This window comes from Liolophura sinensis, chromosome 13, assembly GCF_032854445.1.
Source record: "Liolophura sinensis isolate JHLJ2023 chromosome 13, CUHK_Ljap_v2, whole genome shotgun sequence".
NCBI lineage: Eukaryota > Metazoa > Mollusca > Polyplacophora > Chitonida > Chitonidae > Liolophura > Liolophura sinensis.
Genome location: NC_088307.1, coordinates 18,608,471 through 18,628,637, shown reverse-complemented (window position 1 = coordinate 18,628,637; position 20,167 = coordinate 18,608,471). Strand labels below are relative to the sequence as shown.

General features: G+C 37.6%; 1 protein-coding gene and 1 long non-coding RNA gene across 2 annotated transcripts; one reads left to right on the top strand and one right to left on the bottom strand.

The window, feature by feature from the left end:
* Positions 1–907: 907 nt before the first annotated feature.
* On the bottom strand, positions 908–2,249 carry LOC135480383 (uncharacterized). Its single transcript, XR_010445930.1, has 3 exons — positions 2,216–2,249; positions 1,462–1,549; positions 908–1,114 (listed from the first exon to the last, which is right to left on the bottom strand). It is a non-coding gene; the product is annotated as an uncharacterized LOC135480383 (long non-coding RNA).
* Positions 2,250–5,769: 3,520 nt separating this feature from the next.
* On the top strand, positions 5,770–15,500 carry LOC135480946 (glutamate--cysteine ligase regulatory subunit-like). Its single transcript, XM_064760878.1, has 8 exons — positions 5,770–5,900; positions 8,187–8,252; positions 8,797–8,901; positions 9,750–9,768; positions 10,084–10,143; positions 11,444–11,646; positions 12,569–12,683; positions 14,182–15,500. Exons 1-8 carry the CDS (start codon positions 5,787–5,789, stop codon positions 14,358–14,360), a joined length of 861 nt encoding a protein of 286 aa, XP_064616948.1. The 5' UTR covers positions 5,770–5,786; the 3' UTR covers positions 14,361–15,500.
* The last annotated feature ends 4,667 nt before the right edge of the window (positions 15,501–20,167 follow it).

The following is a 20,167-nucleotide window of genomic DNA, read 5'->3' as shown; positions in this document are numbered from 1 at the left end:
AAGCCTGGTTTAGCTACTAAATTTGAATTTCACTAAAATTTTTGCAGATTGAGAAGACCTACCTAATTATTCAACCTTTTCAACCACCTCTGCCACCAATATTTTGATAAATTCTGAGTGAACTATGGGATGCACAGTTTTATGAAGCCTGCATCTTTAGTAACACAAACAAATCCTTTTTGGCGTCATTTTCATAATAATTGTGTGCATAAATTCCACTGAAAAAAGTGCTTTATTGGTTGAAAAGGTTGAAGATTTATTATGATGAGTCACCAGTCTGTGCAACTGTCCCAAATAGCAGGAGAAACAGGGTAGTGGGAGACGGCCCAAATAAATGATAAGAATGGCTCAAGATTTAAAATATGCTACTGTAATTCTTCAATCTTTTCACATGTTTGCAAGGTATTTATTCAAGCATATTCTGAAGGTTTGATAAAACTTTTTGTGAAGGCCTGAAAATGGCCACTTCAGCCAATGTAGTTTTGGTCTCCAAGATCAAACTATAAGTGTGCATAAATTGCTGTGACAGTTGCTCTTTTATGCACGAAAAGGTTGAACAATTGGGATTCAAATGCGCAAATCAAGTTTTCATTGGCCAGTTTTGAGTGTGTTTGATACAATAATGTCTTAGTAAGGGATATAAAAAAGCTATCAGCAAATTTTCTGCATTTTAACTCAATCTTAGTATGTTACGTTTTAAGATGAAAACTCAAAAAACTGCAGACTGATAAAAACTAGAACAGAGCTGAATCCTGTCATATGCTAGGTTAAAAATGCTTTATTAAAGACTCGAAAGTGCTTTATTAAAGTAATTTTTACCATATTCAAATTTGAAAAAATAATGACTCATGTCTGAGAAAACTGAAACAACTCACGTGTACTTTCGGAGATCTTGATGCCCAATTCATTCACCGAGCTTTCGTATGAGCCTGTTAGACTTCCCGATAACAGTCCCGACCTCCTGTCGACCTCCCCGTGGATTTCGTCCTGTAGAAGGTCATATCCGTTAGTATCTGCTTTACCCGTGGATCCGTCAGAAGACCGGCAGTATATCTTTATCATATCCAAGAGAGTTCCCAGCAGCACAAGTAGTCCAAGGATGCTGCAAATTACGCTGCAACATGCACAGGTGATACACATGTAGGACTGAAGATGGAACCTGTAGAGTCATTTCACTGGAGAGGGTTTTTGTAATTTCTGCCGCTCTCATTTTTTCGGGGGCCTTATTGATTGATTTATTTATTTGACGCTTTTTTTTTGTTTTATTTTTTCGGAAAAGCCAGCAACCTGCGGATAATTATGGGTTTCCCATCCCAGCTCTGCCCAGTTTCATCCCACTATATTGTTGGCTGCTGTACTGTAAGTGAAATATTCTTGAGCATGGCATAAAAGTTCAATGAAAAAAATAAATAAATAAATAAATAAATAAATACATATTCAAGGAAAATGCAAATATCTTACATAGCAACATAATCACCAGCAGTCCATGGTTGAGGTGTAGAACATGTGGCAGTCACACTCCCATCAAGATGCAACTGTTGGCGGATCACTGAAATAAAATATAAACAAAACATTCAATATCACATGAAACAATATAAAATAATACATGCCTATGTAAACATTGTACATTATAAGCGGAAACCTTCATAACCTTTACTGGGTGAGTTAAAAACTTGTAACTTTTAGTTCAGTTTAAAAAAAATAAAGAAACAGGATAATGTATTCTTTATTCACAAGATGATGAGAGAAAATCTGATCATTCAACTCTGCAAGATTTGGTATTTTGGTGATAACAGGGTCTCTATACTGCCCAAAACCTAGCCTAAAACTAGATGCCTGACATTTCTTTTTAAACACTCCTCTAGGAGAAAGTGGTAAGACTAATGTTGTCCATGTTCAAAAATACTGATTCAAAGTTTTATATAACAACAATATGGATCTTAGCACTTTCATCTACAGGGGTGCTTTCAACATTATCAAACACCTATTTTTAGGCTTAGCCTAAAACTAGATGCCTGGCATTTCTTTTCAAACACTCCTCTTGGAGAAAGTGGTAAGACTCATGTTGTCCATGTTCAAAAATACTGATTCAAAGTTTTATATAACAACAATATGGATCTTAGCACTTTCATCTACAGGGGTGCTTTCAACATTGTCAAACACCTATTTTTAGGCTTGCCCTTTGTGCAGACATTTGTCTGTACACTTGACTTACCCTCTGTCAGGATGAATGTGGCATCTCCCTCATCACACGAGTCTGGCAGACAAGCTCCAAAATAGGCAGAAAGGCCTGACGACTGGAAGAAACAAGGTGTGATTGACATTACTGCTTAACAAGATTGTCCACCATGTTGGACACCATTAAGGTTAACACTGGTATGACTATCTATCATTTCTGCACCAAAATGGTGACCAGACTTTAGAGTCAACATGTAATTTTGTCACAAGTCCGTTTACATGGAACTAAGAGTTTCACATTATATTTAAAACCATGTGGACAATTAAAATGCAACTATTGTATTTCACCTAATATTTGGTACCACTGAAAATTGCTGAAGACTGACCATTTCTTGGATGTTTGCACTGAAAAGGGCTGCCTGTTATATGATCTCTTGGTGTAAACTTTCAAAAATTATGGGCACCACAATTTCAGTGGCCTGACCTTCATTCCTAAGCAGCTAGCCTGCCGGATAAAACAAACTAACTCACCATGATGTCCTGCTGAGTCACATGAGGTCTTAAATTCTACGCTTAGTTCAAAATCTACCCACAATTCAATATGATCTCTCAACACATAATATATATATATATATATATTATATATTACATGTATGTGTTGAGAGATCAGTGCGTGAGGTGTCAGGGGACACAACTCTGTCAGTACTCTGAAGACAAGTAAATGTTAGGGTGTATGACTCTGCTGTAATGACATCAAAATATCAGAGCACAGTGCGTCAATTCGGACTTTGTGCCACTGGTCAGAATATTGTTTGAAAAAGCCTGTGTAGAACCACTGTGAAGTTTTGAAAGCATTCTACTTGCTAGAAAAAAAAAACACCGTATTCCTGGACAGGTATTTAATGGTCGTTCAAATACTTCCTGTTTTAGTGCTTTCTTCGACTTTAAGAAGTGAGGTAAATTTACATTTTTCAGATCCACTTTTCCCAAGCAGTACTCTCCCTTGAATGAGGTTACTGTTTGTCACCGCTGATATATTCATGCATTCGTCGTACGCTCCCAACCAAGCCAGATTTCCTTCCAGAGTACCACTTGGTATTTTAGCATCAGACATCTTGCACTGCAGAAACATATTATTGTAACATATATTATTGAAACATATTATTGTAATGTATTATTGTAACATACATTATTGTAACATATTACTGTAACACATGTTACTGTAACATTATTATAACATATCACTGTAACACATGTCAGAACCATCTTGTAGTAATCATACATTTTTAAAATATCATAACATTCAGGTTTTACTGCCTATTTAGCATATTTCAAGCTCACTGCACAAGCTTAGATGTAAGACACCAAACATCATTTGACACAAAACATCTTTAATGTTTATAAAATAAGACAAGTTATTTTTTTTCAATATCATTAAGTAGGGAATAGTAAATCAATGGATGTTGTCTGTAACTGCCATTGACATCGACTGTGTCCGTCATTCTGCCACATGACAGAAACCAGGATATTTGCCTAAACATAACAGTGTCATTAAAGTCCCTGGTTAAAAGATGACGTAGGCCTATTTACCTAAAAAAAAAACAACACAATGTATGTGCTAAACTATACAGATCTTCAACCTCGCCATTAACCTAAGTGTTGATGAACAGATTGCAACACAAATAAGCACTCCACGTAGACCAAGCTAGTCAAATGCACGTAAAAAATTATGGCTATTCTGCAATTAGTGACACCATGACAACGGCTATTTGTCCCATTGTTTAACTGGGTTAGCCCTTGCTGGCTATCACTTGGTTTTTTTTTTAATATTTGACTGGCGCCTGCCTAAAGGAAGAATCGTAAATTTCGGGAAACAGTTGATTTACTAACCTCTCACACCTGCCCACGTATCCCTTCACAATGCTTATGGTCCTAGCCCAGCAGACAGATAAAATCCCCAGGTGTCAATCATCCCACCCATATTTCAGCAAACTTAATCTGTCCAGTGATCCAAAGCTCCCAAAATGCTGCTGGTTCCCAGGCCTTGCGATTGCAAACAGTGGACATGTGAGGCTTCTTTATGAAGTTTAAGCATGCAGAGAAGTTGAACTTGCTGAAATATGGATGGATACTTACCACTGGGATGATTGGCAGCTTGGGATTTGATCTGATTGGCAGTCTAGGACCCTAAGCAGGTGAGGGAGGTTAGTAATCAACGATTTTCCAAACTTCAACGATGCTTCCTTCAGGGGGTGAATGGAGCAATCAACAACTATGCAAGGGCCATCCAAATTAAAAAAAAAAAAAAAAACCGAAGTGATAACCATCCAAACTGGGTCAGGTCAACTACTGAATCATCAACCGTAGTCAATTCTCTGGATTCCGCTGCGGCCATCTAGACAACACGGAAATATCACATGGCCAGGGTGCTTTCTCTTGAGAAATGATAGATGTATGTGAAATGCTTATTGGTTCTGCAGTCAGTTCATTAATTGATACCTGCGTGAATGATAGGCTCTCTGACTTGAAGTTAAGCAGCCATGGTTATGGCCATAATTAACATTATCCAAGTGTTTCTCCACATACTAATATTACTAATCAGTGTATTCGCACAGTTTTTCTCATTCCTTCACATTACTGATCTTACTTTTCACTGCAAACTGTTCCTTATGTTCCAATGCTGATTTTGTTGCAAGCAAATCACCAAGGCACTTTTTAGACAGTCCTTCAGAAGTGCTGTTATCTTCATTATCTCGTTTGAAATACACCCAACATTCGATATGGTGAAACTGAAACAAATTCTCTATCCTGTAGTGCAGTGACGACTAAATATTTAGCTGCATTCTTCTGAATTTCAACTCTTCGTAACTCTGCGGCAAAATCTGGAAAACCAGCCTCTCCACCTGGGACAAGCTGGTCGTGTCCATTTGCAGAAGTTTGAGCTGTGCTGCTGATGAACAACAACAACAACAAAACACTACGAAATCGAAACAGCATTGTGATGATAGTTGCACCAGTAGGAAAACGTTCGCAGTCTTTCTCTTGAGCACTAGCTTCCACCAGAACGGACCTGCACCACTTAATATTCCCCGACGTAATCATCAAATCTACGAAGCATATTCATTTCGTTACAGCACCTTGCGTTGTCGACAAAGTGACAGTTCTCATGCACACGTGATGGTTTCAATATGTTTTGGGCCCGTCCTAAACATCACATGACTGGTAGCAAGGCAGGGGGTTTAAGGATACCATTTTTTTGTCTTAAAAATTGGAAAAGGGAGGGGGTGCAAATTAAGTCCAAATTACACAACTATAACTGTGTAAAAGAATGTCAAACGTCTGAATAATATCACGAATAAGCCACTTTACAGACGTTGCAGGGTTCAAGAGATATTTTCCTAACAGTTCCAACCCTGCATGAAAATGGCATCTCCTGACAAGCATATGGCTGTGACGCCACTTTCGCTGTTTGTCTGGCTGGGAATCCCCTTAGCTATAAAGGGAGGTAAGCGAGTACTGTAACTTGGTGACCCCTATTAAACAACTGAGAAATCCGCTTGTCATTTCAAGTTTCTGATTGTGGTGGCAAGTCCAACAGTCTGACAGGCATGGCCGAAGAAATTCCACTTTTTCCGAAAGCTGAGTCGATGCTCATTAACAGCGGAAACATCGTTAACTGGAACCGTTTGAAAAGGAACCCCAAACAAACTCCTGACGAAGAGGCAAGTTGTTTTAACATTCGAACGAATCGCGTAACAAACTGACATGACAACCAAAAGCGAGAACCTGGCGTTGTTGTTGTTGCATGTATCGAAAGCGCAGAAAGTTATGCAACTCAATAACATAGTTCTGAGCAATCAGTTCACAGGTGTAGCGGCTCTGTATGACACAGCATATTTTGCCACGGTAACAACAGTTATATTGATAGTTTAAGGGTTAACTGCTAATGTTATTTAGTATAGGATGCTTTAAGTGAACATAGTCAGCCAATAAAGCTAAATTAATTAATTAGTATTCCAGAAATGTTCTAAAAATATTTTAAAAATTCTACACCGCTTATCAACAAAATAAACAGCAAAAATCGTTAGTACCTAGCCAATCATGTTTTGCCATGTTACAGTTATCTAGAGTGACGTCACAAAACCTAGGAGCTCTCCTGTATTATCGTTATTGAACAATGTGACAATGTGACAATGAGAAATTACAAACAAAAATGCCTTATAACCAACCAAAGAGTATCAGCTCTGTTGTGTTTAAAGGGCTGATGTTTCTTTTAGGTTGGCGGCCAGTCAGGACGATGTCCGTGGACACAAGCAGTGCGTTTTACAAATTCTACGCGTCACCGTCCTGCATGTCCGGTGGAAGCATTTGGCCTAGCTGGCAGTACTGACCTCACAGAATTTACCGAGCATAGTAGGCCCTTCTGATCGATAACAGACTCTTTCATTCATATTGTGGGAAGATATTTTCGTAATAAATCAAAGTCACAATATTTTTCTTCAACGGATTACTCTCCCATGATGGTTCTCTTGCCGGCTCAACCTGACAAGTTACTGTAATCTCCCACCCAACATGTGCACATTGTGACATGGGCAACCGTTCTCAGTTCCCTTCTCATATATGACTGGTCCAAATGCACACCTTTAACACTTAAACTAACAACAAAATTTGATTTATTACATCCATATCTGTCTATCCACTATAAAGAAACCACACTGACAATCAAGAGCTAACAGGTTTTGTGACGTGACTGCCAATTATCTCTTGACGCTTTCAGCCCTAGTAATTGGCCAAGTTCATAAGGGCTTCTACAACGTGGCTACTCAGAGTGAATTGTCTGTCAGTGCCATATATTCCCAATGCTCAACTTCAACTTTCTGGCTTTCAAAACTTTCCAAAATTTTGTACATATTTTTTTTGTGATAGATGTGTCCTATGTCATTTTTTCTATAATTTCGAGCACCCGGATTGCCCACAAGGAGCAGGAGGTAACAAATAACATTCAGCTAATTGGGCGAAATGCTGATTTTTTGGGCAATTCCTGGGGTTTAATGTACTACATGATATTAAAAGTATCATACCCGATGGCTGGATACATTCTGCTTACTTTTCCAGAAAGAAGTTAAACCTAATAGCTATATTTTTCATTTTTTGTGGTAAAAACTGTCTTTAGTGCTTATCTGACATGGGTTAAATTCACTTTGTTTTCACATGTAGTACTCTATTCATTTTGTTTTCACCTGTAATACTCTCTTCATTTTGTTTTCACCTTTAGTTCTCTGTTCACGTGACAAATGTGCGTGCTGATGATTGGCTCAGAGAAGCCATGACATCACTGCAAAACTATGAATTAAGTCCTGCTGTCAGGTGTATGACATGGTTGTCCATAATCCCTGTCCATTTTTTTGTCCGATGTATGTCAGTTTAGACATATGTTTCGCCATTGTCAACTTTTACATTTACTATGACACGGCATCAAAAACATAAAGCATGTCAGTTGACTTCAAGACTTGCATATAAGCAAGGCGCTTAACAAATCTTACTTAAAGAGATCTCTAAAAAGGCAAAACTTTAATGAATTTGGCAACAAAGAAGCACATTGGCATCAGAAAAGGCCCCCCCTCCAAAAAAAGAAGTTTACATGTTATTTACTGTAGACAGACGATAGAGAAATTTAAAAACCTGAATGTTTGTGATCTTAAGAATTTTTGGAATGAAAGAGGTGCCATTTATACCTCTAGAAACAGGTGATTGATAAATTATTGTCTAGGAAGCGTAATATATTTGACAAGTCACATAATACAGTAGTACTTTATTTTCCTCTACTGGCAAAAGAGTTAGGAACTAGAAACTCTCCTAATGATGTGACTGAGCTCATTGATTAGGGCTGCGAATCAGCTAAAGGGATAGGAAATGTACTATCTATAATCATCCTTATTAAGATGTGGTGTAAAGGTGTAATAAATACACTTAAATATTTGTTCTTATTTCTACTTTTGTTTTTGCAGTTGGCAGAATGTATAAATGAAACCCTGGAAAATTTTTTGACATCAGCGGACAAAACTGAGTTACAGGTAAGTGATATTTGACATTTTCACATTCCGACACAGCAATATTGCATTACAGGTGTATGATCATGATTCCTAAGATGTGTTGTTATTGTTTATACCCATACATATTTCTGACCAGCATTTACAATTCTATATGATATGTATAAGCTGTTATTGAGCTTCTATACAGAAAATATTTTGGATTTTTACTGGTGTTAATGTGTACACACTGTATATTTTCAGAAAGCTAAAATTTTTCAGCCAGCGTGGCTAACCCAAGAACTTTTAGACTGCTGGTTCAAATCCAGCTTTCGTTAAAAAAAACAAATATCTGCTGCAGCTTTTGTATTGAGGCCAAAAGTCTGGCCAAAATGTCAGATATGTGCACATGTAGTTCTAGATATGTTGTGAATTCATCCAGTATAGACTTAGTTTTTTTCTTCCATATATTAGAGGGTCCATTTGTAATAGAAAGCATTTCTGACCTAGAGATATTGGAGCATATAAAATGCCGGTCAAATTATATATGATATTTAAATAAAATAGTTCTATTGCTGTTTCTCCCCAGTATGTCACAGACCTGGTGTGTGTGCACTCAAAATTCAAAGAAACCATTCCTTCAGCTGAACGTGATGAATTAAAATTGACAGGTATGATGTTTTTAGAATTTACTGCATTCATAATGATTGATCTAAAATTTTTTTGATGACAGATTTGCTTGTATTGCCTGGACCCTTTCTGTGGCTTTATATTTAGAAAGCTGCCCCCCCCCCCCCTCCCCCCACCCTCTCCCCCAAATTTTTTCAGGCCCAAAAAAGGCAAAATTCTTGTTTGTAAACATTTGTCCTGCAAGATTATTTTGTGAATCCTGACATTGTGGCTAGTTTTGCAGAGCAAACATTAAGGTTTTGTTGCAGGTTTAAGACCTATAATGGCCTGCATTACATACCCTACTTCCTCAACCTTTTCACAGATGGACGATCAAATTTCAGTGACATTTATGCCAATTTTTGATTTGATTTGATTTTAGAGACAAAACTACATTGGTTGAATTGGCCAGTTTCAGAGCTTCACACAAGGCATAATTTTTTTCAGTTAACACAGAATAATGCTTGAATTAAAATCTTGCACTCATGCGAAAATGTTGAAGAGTTACAATAATACCTGCTGAGTCATACTGACTTGCAGTAAATTTAACTGACAGCCCGCCTACACACAACACATGTTTCTGTCAAAGTGGAGCAAACATTGTGTATTGCCTGTTTCGAAAGCTTTGAGACTTTCATTCTCAAATGAGATATCTTCAGAATTTCTTGTAGTGAAGAAAGGTTCGTGCATGTAATGTCAGAGCATGAGTGAACAAGATGTACTAGTGTAACACGATAGTGGATAGGCCCAGGCATAATGACAGAGCTATTTCAGTAGCAGTGCATGTTGATCTTCAAGTTTGGCAATGTCATGATCAAATAGTCAATTAAATCACCTACGTCACAGTTCAAACAGCTTTACCTGTGGGCTCAGGTAGGCATGGCAACCAAAAGTTAGTCCCTTAATCTTACATTGAGTAAGATAGACCACAGGTCATGTTCGAAAACTAGTTTAATGGGGGAATAATTTTTGGAAATTTAATGAACTTCATGAATTTCAGTTGTTGTTGGTTTCTGTGCTGAAAGTAAGACAGGTTGTTAGTGTATTCACAAAAAAAAACGCAGATGCAGAATTTTAGTCTCATTTATATTTACAGTTGTACAGGTAGTTCAGTTTTACGTGTATTAGTTTCACTGAAGTTAGAAATCCGGTTGTTTTTTTTTACCTACAGATTTAATTACATGCATTTGTTGGTTTTACTTTTCAGTGAAAGTCTCTTTGTGCAATTTGCAGTCCCCATCTCACATAACAGAGGCCATTGACAAAAGTAGGTTATTAATTCTTGAAGTAATTCTTCGACGTTTTCAACAGCCTCTGCAGCCAAGATTTTGAAACATTCTTAGAGAACTGTGGGGCCGTAGAGAACTGATTTGCATAATATTTATGAATTCCAACATCATTTCCATAGCTGCAAAACGTGCTGGAAAGGTTGAAGATTTACAGTATTTATTTACTTGTGGCTTGTATACCCAGTGTCCAATAACAGGGGTTGCAATGTTAAAGTGAATGTTAAAGGTGATGCCCTAAATAATGCTGCTGGCTATAAGCTCAGGTTTTGCACAAATGTCGGGTGCAATTTTGTGTGCTGTGTCCATAAATGGCAAAATTCATAACTTAGTGTATCCTGTATTAGAATCAATATTAAAGGGGAAGAAAACTTAAAAACGTGTCACTGTAGGCTGAAAAGAGCACATTTTTTTTCTATCTGGTGGTGCCTGCTGCATAATTTTGCGATTTTTCCTCGCCATACACGTAAAGCCTGAAAACGGCAAAGCTGGCATAAATCGCTGAGTTCATCACGTCCTCCATCTTTAACACCCTGTAATTTATGCTGGGGGTGTGTTTGCCTATCAGCCAATGAGAGTCGTTAAAACTGCCAGCTTGTTCGTGTAAACCCGGAACCTACGTCCAACATTCCAGTTTCCCGATCGACAAGTGGAAAACGAACTGTACTGTTTGTACCCTCTGGGAAGAAGCGTTCTACAGGAAATGTATGAACTGCACTTCGGTGGTTTCCAAGGGCAGTTCTCCTCCTAACACAGAAGGCTTCAGGACTAGTTCTGAGGCAAACTGGAGTCCCCCACAGCAGATTTTGGGGCTGACTTTATTTATAATTTATCAACTTGAGGTACATATTAGAATTTTTTTTTATGGCATGCACCTGCGAGGAAATATATACTCTTTTCAAAGGTATTTGGTGGATATTTAATTTTTCTTCTCCTTTGAGGCATTAAGGTATAAAATGCTATGGGTTGTAGCTCAGAAAGTGGTGTATATATTGAGCAGTAGTTTTCCTTACATCTGAAGCACAGTAACATGGGCGGGGTGGGCGCGGGGAGTGTAGGGGTACATCGTTGATGCCCTGTGTATTGAGCTGAAATTTGTCTCCCTCTTGTTTATAGTTTTATTTTCCATTTATTTTATTTCACTCTGTATTACATACCTGGTACCTGGTTTCTAATGGGTATAGTTGTAAGCATGTAATAAGTTTAAGAATAGTCTGATCATGAGGGAGCACACTCTGATTACTTGGCCAGTGCAGTAAGAAATTTGACTTTACCTTACAGCGATGTCACAGCTAGATGTAACTTTCATCGAGACTGTGTTGCTGTCATTCCCGGGCAGAGAGGAGGAGTTAACTTTAGAGGAGATTCAGCCATATTGGCAGGTGTTGGAGGGTCTAGTGGAGGGGGAATCAGCATCTGTCCTGTCAATCGGTGTCAGTGATTTATCAACCAATCAGCTCAAACAGCTTTACCAGTGGGCTCAGGTAGGCATGGCAACCAGACGTTAGTCTCTGATATACTATTTTGAATTAAAAAAACTTGTTTTAAACTCAGACTGACACCTCGTTAAGTGAATATATAGCCCATGTCAAAAGATATAGCCCATGACCGTCCCAACGACTAACAGACTAATTGAATGATCTGCCAACATACCAAAAATGGGGGAATTTTGAGATTCGAGAACTCTTTTATCACTGTGTAAAAAAACACTGCAGCTGTACTTGTCAGAAATGTTAGGCAACTTTTTTTGATTGCATGTTTACCCTATTCCCTAAACCTTTTCGCATATGAATGAGGAAGTTTGAGTGCAATTTATACACATTGTCAATTTGATGTTGGAAACAAAACAGCATTGGTTGCGTTGGCCAATTTCATGGCTTCACAAACTAGGTAATTATATCAGTCTACACAGAAAAATGCCTTCAGAATCTGCTAGAATAAACACCTTGCAAACATATGAAAAGGTTGAAGAATTACAGCACATGTATATAACATGGGCATCTGAAAAAAGTTTCACAAAAAGATATTTTTAGCAGACTAAAGACAGAGAAAATTGAGGGGCTGAACATTTGTCAACATAACAATTTCCTGAAAGAGAAAGGTGTTATTTGTGTTTTTGGAACATTAATGGGTAAACTAACATCCAAAAAAGTCACACGATAGAGTAGGGCTTTTTTGACCTTTAGAGATGAAATGAATCAATCTCCAAACTGCCCTATTGTTACTAGATATTGTGGGCAGTGACTTTAATGCAGGGCCGCTTGTCTCAGCTCTAAGGATGGTCTGCAAAATGCAGAATCGTTTAGTTTTAGTCCAAGTTGATGGTCAAACTGAACTTTGGGAACTTAGACCTCTTTGTTGACGTGACAGAAACTGTCTTACTGACACAGTTTCGTTTTTCTTCAGGTAAAGCCGATTATTAATCAGGTGAACCTGGCCTCTTGCTGTGTGATGCCACCTGACATGGTAGAGTTTGCTAAGCTTAATGACATCCAGCTGTTGACGCACAGTGATCCTCCAGGTGAGTGGTATACCAGCTAATCCCGCGAAATAATCCGTAATACCAGGTGGGTGCTGTAAAAACTAATCCCATGAATCTTTGAAATTCCTAATTCCTCAACCTTTTCGCATATGAAAAAACAACTTTCAGTGCATTTTTAATTTCTGAAGAATAATGCCTTCAGACTATGAATTGAATGAACACCTTGCAGAAAAAAAGATTGCAGAATTATAGTAGATCTTTAAGATAAGGTGGGTCTTCGATAAATGAATGATTACGTTAAAACCCTGAAGATATAAGTCCTTGAAAATAATTTCTAGATTTGGAAAGTACATGTACAAGAAAGTCAGTGTTGTTGGAATCCTCATTTGGAAGCATTTGGGCTACCATCATGATTTCTGCATCAAGTTTAACCTATGTAGTATTGTTAGCGTTGGAATGAGTGCAGTGATTGATTTTCACAACGACAAAGTAGACAATTTTTAGTACTTCAAGGTAGATTTGTATTTCAAAAAACTGGTGTTTGGAAAAGCAACGGCATGCTGGCAGACATCAATAGGAAGTGCCTACATTTTAAAATACTTACAAGAAGATGAGCTATTTACAATTGACGCACTAATGGCAGAGCGGGGGGGTGGGGGGTGGGGGTGAGTGGAGGTGGGGGTGGGTGGGTGAGTGGAGGTGGGGGGTGAGTGGAGGTGGGGGGGTGAGTGGAGGTGGGGGGGGGTGAGTGGAGGAGGAGCTATAGACACACCCAAGTCTTAAAGTGTTGCTTCAGTTCCAAGGGAAACCAGATGGAAATGGTATGAAGAGTACTTTAGGGAACAGAGAAAACACCACGGTTCTAAAAGATTTACATTAAGTAACACTATTAACCTCAATAAGTGAAGAGTCCTCAAAGCCAAAATCTTTGGCAGTTTCTGTAAAATTTTCCTGTTGTGACGTGATAATATTCCTTATGTGACGATGCATCAGGCAGATACGATGCTGAGTAAGACAGGTATACCTGAATGAGGTCACGCACGTTTGAAAGTACGAGGTCATTTGGTGTGCATCAGTGGTGGACTCTTGCATTGTGTACGTCAGGGCCTCTGTGGCCTAGTCGGTTAGCGCGCTAGCGCAGCGTAATGACCCAGGAGCCTCTCACCAATGCAGTTGCTGTGAGTTCAAGTCCAGCTCATGCTGGCTTCCTCTCCGGCCATGTGTGGGTAGGTCTTCCAGCAACCTGCGGATGGTCGTGGGTTTCCCCCGGGCTCTGCCCGGTTTCCACCCACCATAATGCTGGCCACCGTCGTATAAGTGAAATATTCTTGAGTATGGCGTAAAACACCAATCAAATAAATAAATAAATAAAATCATTATGTACGTCATATCAGGCATGGTTTTAAGTTTTAAGCCTGGCTTAACTTTCAATACACTTTTGAACAAATGGACCCAGGTGTTGATTCAGAGTGTCAAAACCTGTGGAAAACGAAGAATTAACAAACGTAAAGTCAATAAACAAATTTGTGATTTGCAGATGTTTTGCCTCAGAGTAGCTTCCGTGATCTGATTGCGGCAAACAGCACCAGCAGAGACGCCGAGAAATGGAAAGCACTGTGGTCTGTCCGTTACTCCGTCCTGGTGAAGTGTCGCGGAATCGTGAAAACGAAGGGTTACATTGTTAAGGCTGTGCGAGACATGAAAAGGCAAAACTGATAATACACATGTACTAAACTTGTGGTTAATTGTTTTTATATGTACATGTACGAAGTTAGTCAGAAGGAAGGACCAATGTGGACGTGTGGTATGTACTAACAGTTGTCTCCCCTGAATGCAAGCTGGTGTGTATATACTTAAACCAGAGCCTATTATGTAAGAATTCGTGTTGTTTGCTGTAGATTGTTTTCCTTGTAAACTAAGAGGTGGAACTATATGTTTCTAACAGCAAAATAAAATTGTGGGTGCTAAACTTGACCAGAACTTACAATGGAAGCATCCAGTTTTTTTTTGTTTTTTTTTTCCAGTTAGCCCTGGACAACCAACTGGACATTTATTGCCCATTGGCCGCGAAGTCCAATAAAAAGGGAAGAGTGTTAACCCACAAACTTAAATTTAGCAATAAAACTTAAGGCATGTCCTAATATCAACCTTAACAGCATCAGTGGGGACTTATATGATTGCAGAAACAGTTGTCTCCCCTGATTTCGCTCCTTCCCCTTTGCCTTTAGCCTAACTTACTGCCTTTTAGCCTAACTGGAAAAATTAAATTTTAAATGCTGAAGTTTCCTAGAATTTCTGAAGGAAGAATCAATTTGTATTACTGTTAAAGCAGCATTTGTCTCCCCTGAAAGAATTTTGCCTACTTATAGATTACTTTCACCCTCAGCTAAGAATTTTTCTATTTGTAACATTCGACAGGCTCTAGTTTAAAATAATATGAAAACATAATTGTTTATCCGTTTTAAAGAAATGAAAATCATGTAAGTTGGAATTAGCTTGTTTGTATATGTTTTTTTTTTTTTGTTCCATTTGCTGGAAGGTATTAAGGAAGAAATGTTCAGGATTTATAAGAAGCATTTCAGTTTCGACTCATCTGTGTGTATTTGACTGTGCAGCGTTTCAGTTTTTCACATGTTGAAACGAGGTTCTGATCTGAAATCAGTGAGTGGTGAGGTACATTACACATTCCCCTGATCTCGTACCAGCAATTAACATACCAACAGCCATCCAGGTCTTCAAAAAATGTCAGAAACAAAAGAAGTATAATGCTAAAATTGTCACGATTTGGTACTGGGTCTATTTAATAAGGGTAAAAAAAATAATTAAACATTATTTCTGAATTCGTCTCTTTAGCCTTTTAAATGATACCTTTATGTTACATAATAGGAGTGATGTAAACTTTGCATACTTAACAAAACGTTGAGCCTCAAAACTAGATTTTTTTGCCAGTGAAGTTGTCTGTTAAATCCAAATCTTTCTGATTCAGCTTCAACTTTTGGTCAGGTAGTTGTATTGTTTTTTTTTTCAAATGCCCTGAAATTTCATACGTGAAAATTTTCCTTCTAAGGTAGCTTAGTCCTGTTTTTAATGTCAAAGAAATACTTTTTTGTTTAAAGAGCATTCAGCATTCCCTCATATGGGTGAAATGTGACTCAAATAAGGTACATATTAAATGTATAATATATATATATATATATATATATATATATATATATATATATATATATATATACCTTCGCTTCACTTCTCTCAGAATTTGTTTAAACTTTGCTGAATGTGAAAAATCTTTGCCAGAATGAAAAAAATATCAAATGAAAAATTGGGGTCATTTAATTATGTTTTTGTTTCACATGAGTGCAAAATGGGGATCTATGTGAACTTAATTTGACATTTACTTTAATAATGTGTGACCTGAGATGACATGAAATCATGTACAGGGAATGTTGCATTTGTTGTGAATTTGCATTTCTTTTGCTATACAGTTCCCTGTTTTTCTTTGTCACATACCCATCTCTCAGACTCAGTGCTTGGCAACCGCAGAACACCATGGCATCTGCTTGATAAATTATAGATGAATTAAAATCAGGGCAGAAGCTACAAATTTAAACTGTAGCAAGATGGCCTAATTAATATTCATAATCACTATTAAATTAATCATGAACTGATTAGCATACTCTTGTGGGGGCATTATCCTTTTTATCTTTATAAATTTATCTGAACAAGTGAAATTTTTTTATGTGAATCAACAGTTTTATTATTCTCGTTGACGAGAATTGTTGGAATTTAAAGTCTTGTACTTTGAGATATTTTAGCTTGTAATTTGAATATATATGCGCGCAGATTCGTTATTATATTCCGTCAGTTGTAAATTTCAGATGCTGTGTAGTGTTAAACTTCCTGCATTTTAACAAGGATACGTGATCTATTTAGAAAAACCACCAGATGGCCCGAACTGCCAAATTATGTAATTTTATAAAATTGCTTTTGAAGTTTTTGTTTACTAAGTTTTTGTTTGCTGTTAGAAATACAGTGTATAAAACGATTATAATGCATTTAATACAGATTTTACACGAAAAAAGCAAAACAGTAAGCCAGTAATAAGCATACATGGTGGATATTCAAGATGGGCATTCTTCCCTGTTATCAGACTCTTGTCATGATTGTATTGTTTGAATGAAAAACCATAAACTCTAGGTGCTGGAAAAGGTCTCTCTTTTTTATTTCCTCTATGTACTATTAACATTAAGGGCTTAGGGTACCACGTCATGTTAGGCCAGTAATAGTAAGCATGCAGTAAAGATGGATGTTTTTTTCTTTCATCCGTTTCATGTCCTGTTAAAATTTCCTCACAAAAAGATATTAAGGTTGAATTTTCTTTTTCTTCTACATACTTCTTAAAAACAAGGGTTCAATAATTAAAGGTGAGTCAGAAATTAGTTTTGAATCCATGTATCTTTCTTTGTTTCAAATAAAGCATAATATTTTTTAAAAACTGCTGATCAAGTTTGTTAAACTGTGGAGTTTGATTTGATTTCATGATGTTTAGACATGTTGGATTTGTACTGAATATCTGGCCGTACGTGGGGAGGTCTGCCAGCAACCTGTGAATGGTTGTGGGTTTCCCCCGGGCTCTGGCCGGTATCCTCCCACCATAATGCAAAATGTCATCATATAAGTGAAATGTTCTTGAGTACGGCGTTAAACACCAATCAAATAAATAAATAAATCTGTACTGAATATTTCACTTCAGTTTATACAAGATGACACTAATATTTTTTTGTGTGTGTAAGCCAATACTGAAAAATCCAAAATAGGTATACAAATAAAATTGAAAATCCAGCTGTTTATTTTATTCCACTTAAATGTTTTTATGATTTTATCTTGCTTTATGTTTTTTTACTTTGTTAAGCTTTTCTGATCAAGTAAACATGTCTTTGAGATGAAAATTGACAGTCCAAATTTTCCCATTGAAAAAAAAGATTCCCTCTGCCCACATAAAATGAAAAGTATAAACTGGTGTGGCCTAATGATGGTGTTCATCATTTGGAGAAACCAATCCCTGAAGCCACAGCACTGTCCGGTAGCTCCTTTTCTTTTTTGCGAATAAACTAAAATGGATAAATTGGAATTATCCCTAAGTACACCCTTACGTAATTATTTCATAATATGACTGTTGCTTTGATGTCCTACACAAGAATGTTTCGCTTCAATGATGTCAGCCAGTATTATGCGTGGAGGAACCAAATGCCTGGGTAAACCAGCTTTTGGCAAGTTACTGACAGGCTTTTCCATTTGTGACGTTCAGATGTACAAATTTTACTGAAGAAGGAATTTTGTCATCAGTGAATGTTAGACTGTGCAAACAGCCACACAAGGACAGTTTGCTTATTCTCACCAAGGCCTCACCAACACTGTGACAGTGGAGTAATGTATGAACTTTCTACCCAAGGTCACGTTTGAACCCACACCTTGCTGACACTAAACAATCTTCTCTTCTCGTAATTATCAGACTTCAACGATGTGACCATTGTATTCACAACCCCAAAAGGTATATAACATACACAGCAGAAACATTTGACGTCTGCAGGAATCGAGAATGTAGATGTACCCAACATGACAACTGTCCAATTTTGTCTGCTGTGTAATGCCACATCAACAATATTTCAGGTGTACCGTGGCAAGAACATGTTTAAAACAAGAGGCAGTGACTGCAGAGGAAGCTCAAGGTGTATATACTGATGCCATATTGGTGGCAAGCAAGAAGTATCTCCAATGAACTTCATGTAACCTGACCTAAAAACACAGCTACTGTGTTGTCATCTGCTTATTGCCTCCAAGGCTCCGAGAACAGTGGAGGCTGAGACATTGCAAAAATTCTTTACAAAGCCTGGAGAGAACCAACAGTATGTTTGTATGAGACACTGACAGACAAAAATTTCAGGTGTTTGGCCACCTGCGAATTCCTTTTAGAAATTCTGAATGGAGTCATCAAACAGAGAAAGATGTGCAGGATCTGTACAGATTTATTGCATATCTTAAAAACATTTTCACATTCCACAAACCATTATCCTTTAATAGTTGCATGAATTTCAAAAAATATAACTATACATACAGATCAGACATTTGTAGGTAGACATATTTGGCTTTTACAGTTTGAAACTTATATTTTTACATGTTTTTTTACTCAACCCATTCACAATTTACAATGTGTCCATGGACCTGAACATGTTGTTTACGCGTACATTTCCACCATTATGTTTTATCTATAATTTGTGAAGTTAGGTTACCAACCAATGACATTTTTTGTGTCAAAATCATAGGTTTCACAGTGTCTTAAGATCTACAAGCTGCTCTCAAAAGGCATTTGTTCAACATGCACAAAACAATTTATTTATTTATTTGATTGGTGTTTTACGCCGTACTCAAGAATATTTCACTTATAAGACGGAGGCCAGCATTATGGTGGGTGGAAACCGGGCACAGCCCAGGGGAAACCCACGACCATCCGCAGGTTGCTGGCAGACGTTCCCACTTACAGCCAGAGAGGAAGCCAGCATGAGCTGGACTTGAACTCTCAGCGACCGCATTGGTGAGAGGCTCCTGGGTCTTTACGCTGCGCTAGCACGCTAATCAACTGAGCGATGGAGGCCCCCTACACAAAACAAAATGCTGTAACATTTAATAAAGACATGCACAATTTGAACAAGAAAACAACACAATGGTCCTTCCAGAAAGTTCGAGTTCCCATGCGCACATGAAGTAGTCACTGCAGAACTTCTGAATGGAATCTGGAAATGTTTCACATACAATGCCCGAATGAATATGCCATTAATCCATTTAATTTATTTGACTGACAGTTGTTTAATACCATACTGAGCAGGAAATTTTTTTCACTTATTCAACAGCAATCAGGTTTATGGGCCATAAGCAGGAAATGTGTTAATTCAAATGTTTGTGATCACAGGCAAGTGGAAGTTTTAGACGCCTGTCTCCTATAGACAATGCCGATCACACGCAATTGTAAGCTTTAGACGTTTCTCTCCTATAGACAATGCCAATTACGGGATTATCAAAGGAATTAGGAGTTTCACATGTTGCTTCTGAACACATGCTTCCTGACTTTTGACATGCCATCTCCTCTTTACAAGTGGAAAATTATTGTCCATTTCTTTAGACATCAAAAAAAAAACAACAAACTATATAGCAATCAATAAATGATGTCTAAGAGCACATGCAAGCTATAAACCATACAAGCCTGAAAGCTGATCTACCTAAAATTACGTCACAGCTCCATTCATGTAAATGTAGCCTGTATGTTAGCAATTTCTAATTGTCTCTTGCTCGTCAAGATTGCTTTTGCTACATTATTAAGGTGTAAGGCATGTATGGGGTGAAAACAATTTCTCTCTACTGGATATAAGCACATCCTTATACTAAAATTAGATGTTACTCCATGTACAAATGTAGGAGATTACAGCCATTTTTCAACCTTTAATAACATTGCACGGGGTATATTTTGGCTG

Coding starts and splice junctions, on each gene's coding strand:
- LOC135480946 (XM_064760878.1), top strand. CDS start 5,787: ATGGCCGAAGAAATTCCACTTTTTCCGAAAGCTGAGTCGATGCTCATT. Junction 8,253..8,796: donor CGGACAAAACTGAGTTACAG/GTAAGTGATATT, acceptor GTTTCTCCCCAG/TATGTCACAGACCTGGTGTG. Junction 12,684..14,181: donor GACGCACAGTGATCCTCCAG/GTGAGTGGTATA, acceptor TGTGATTTGCAG/ATGTTTTGCCTCAGAGTAGC.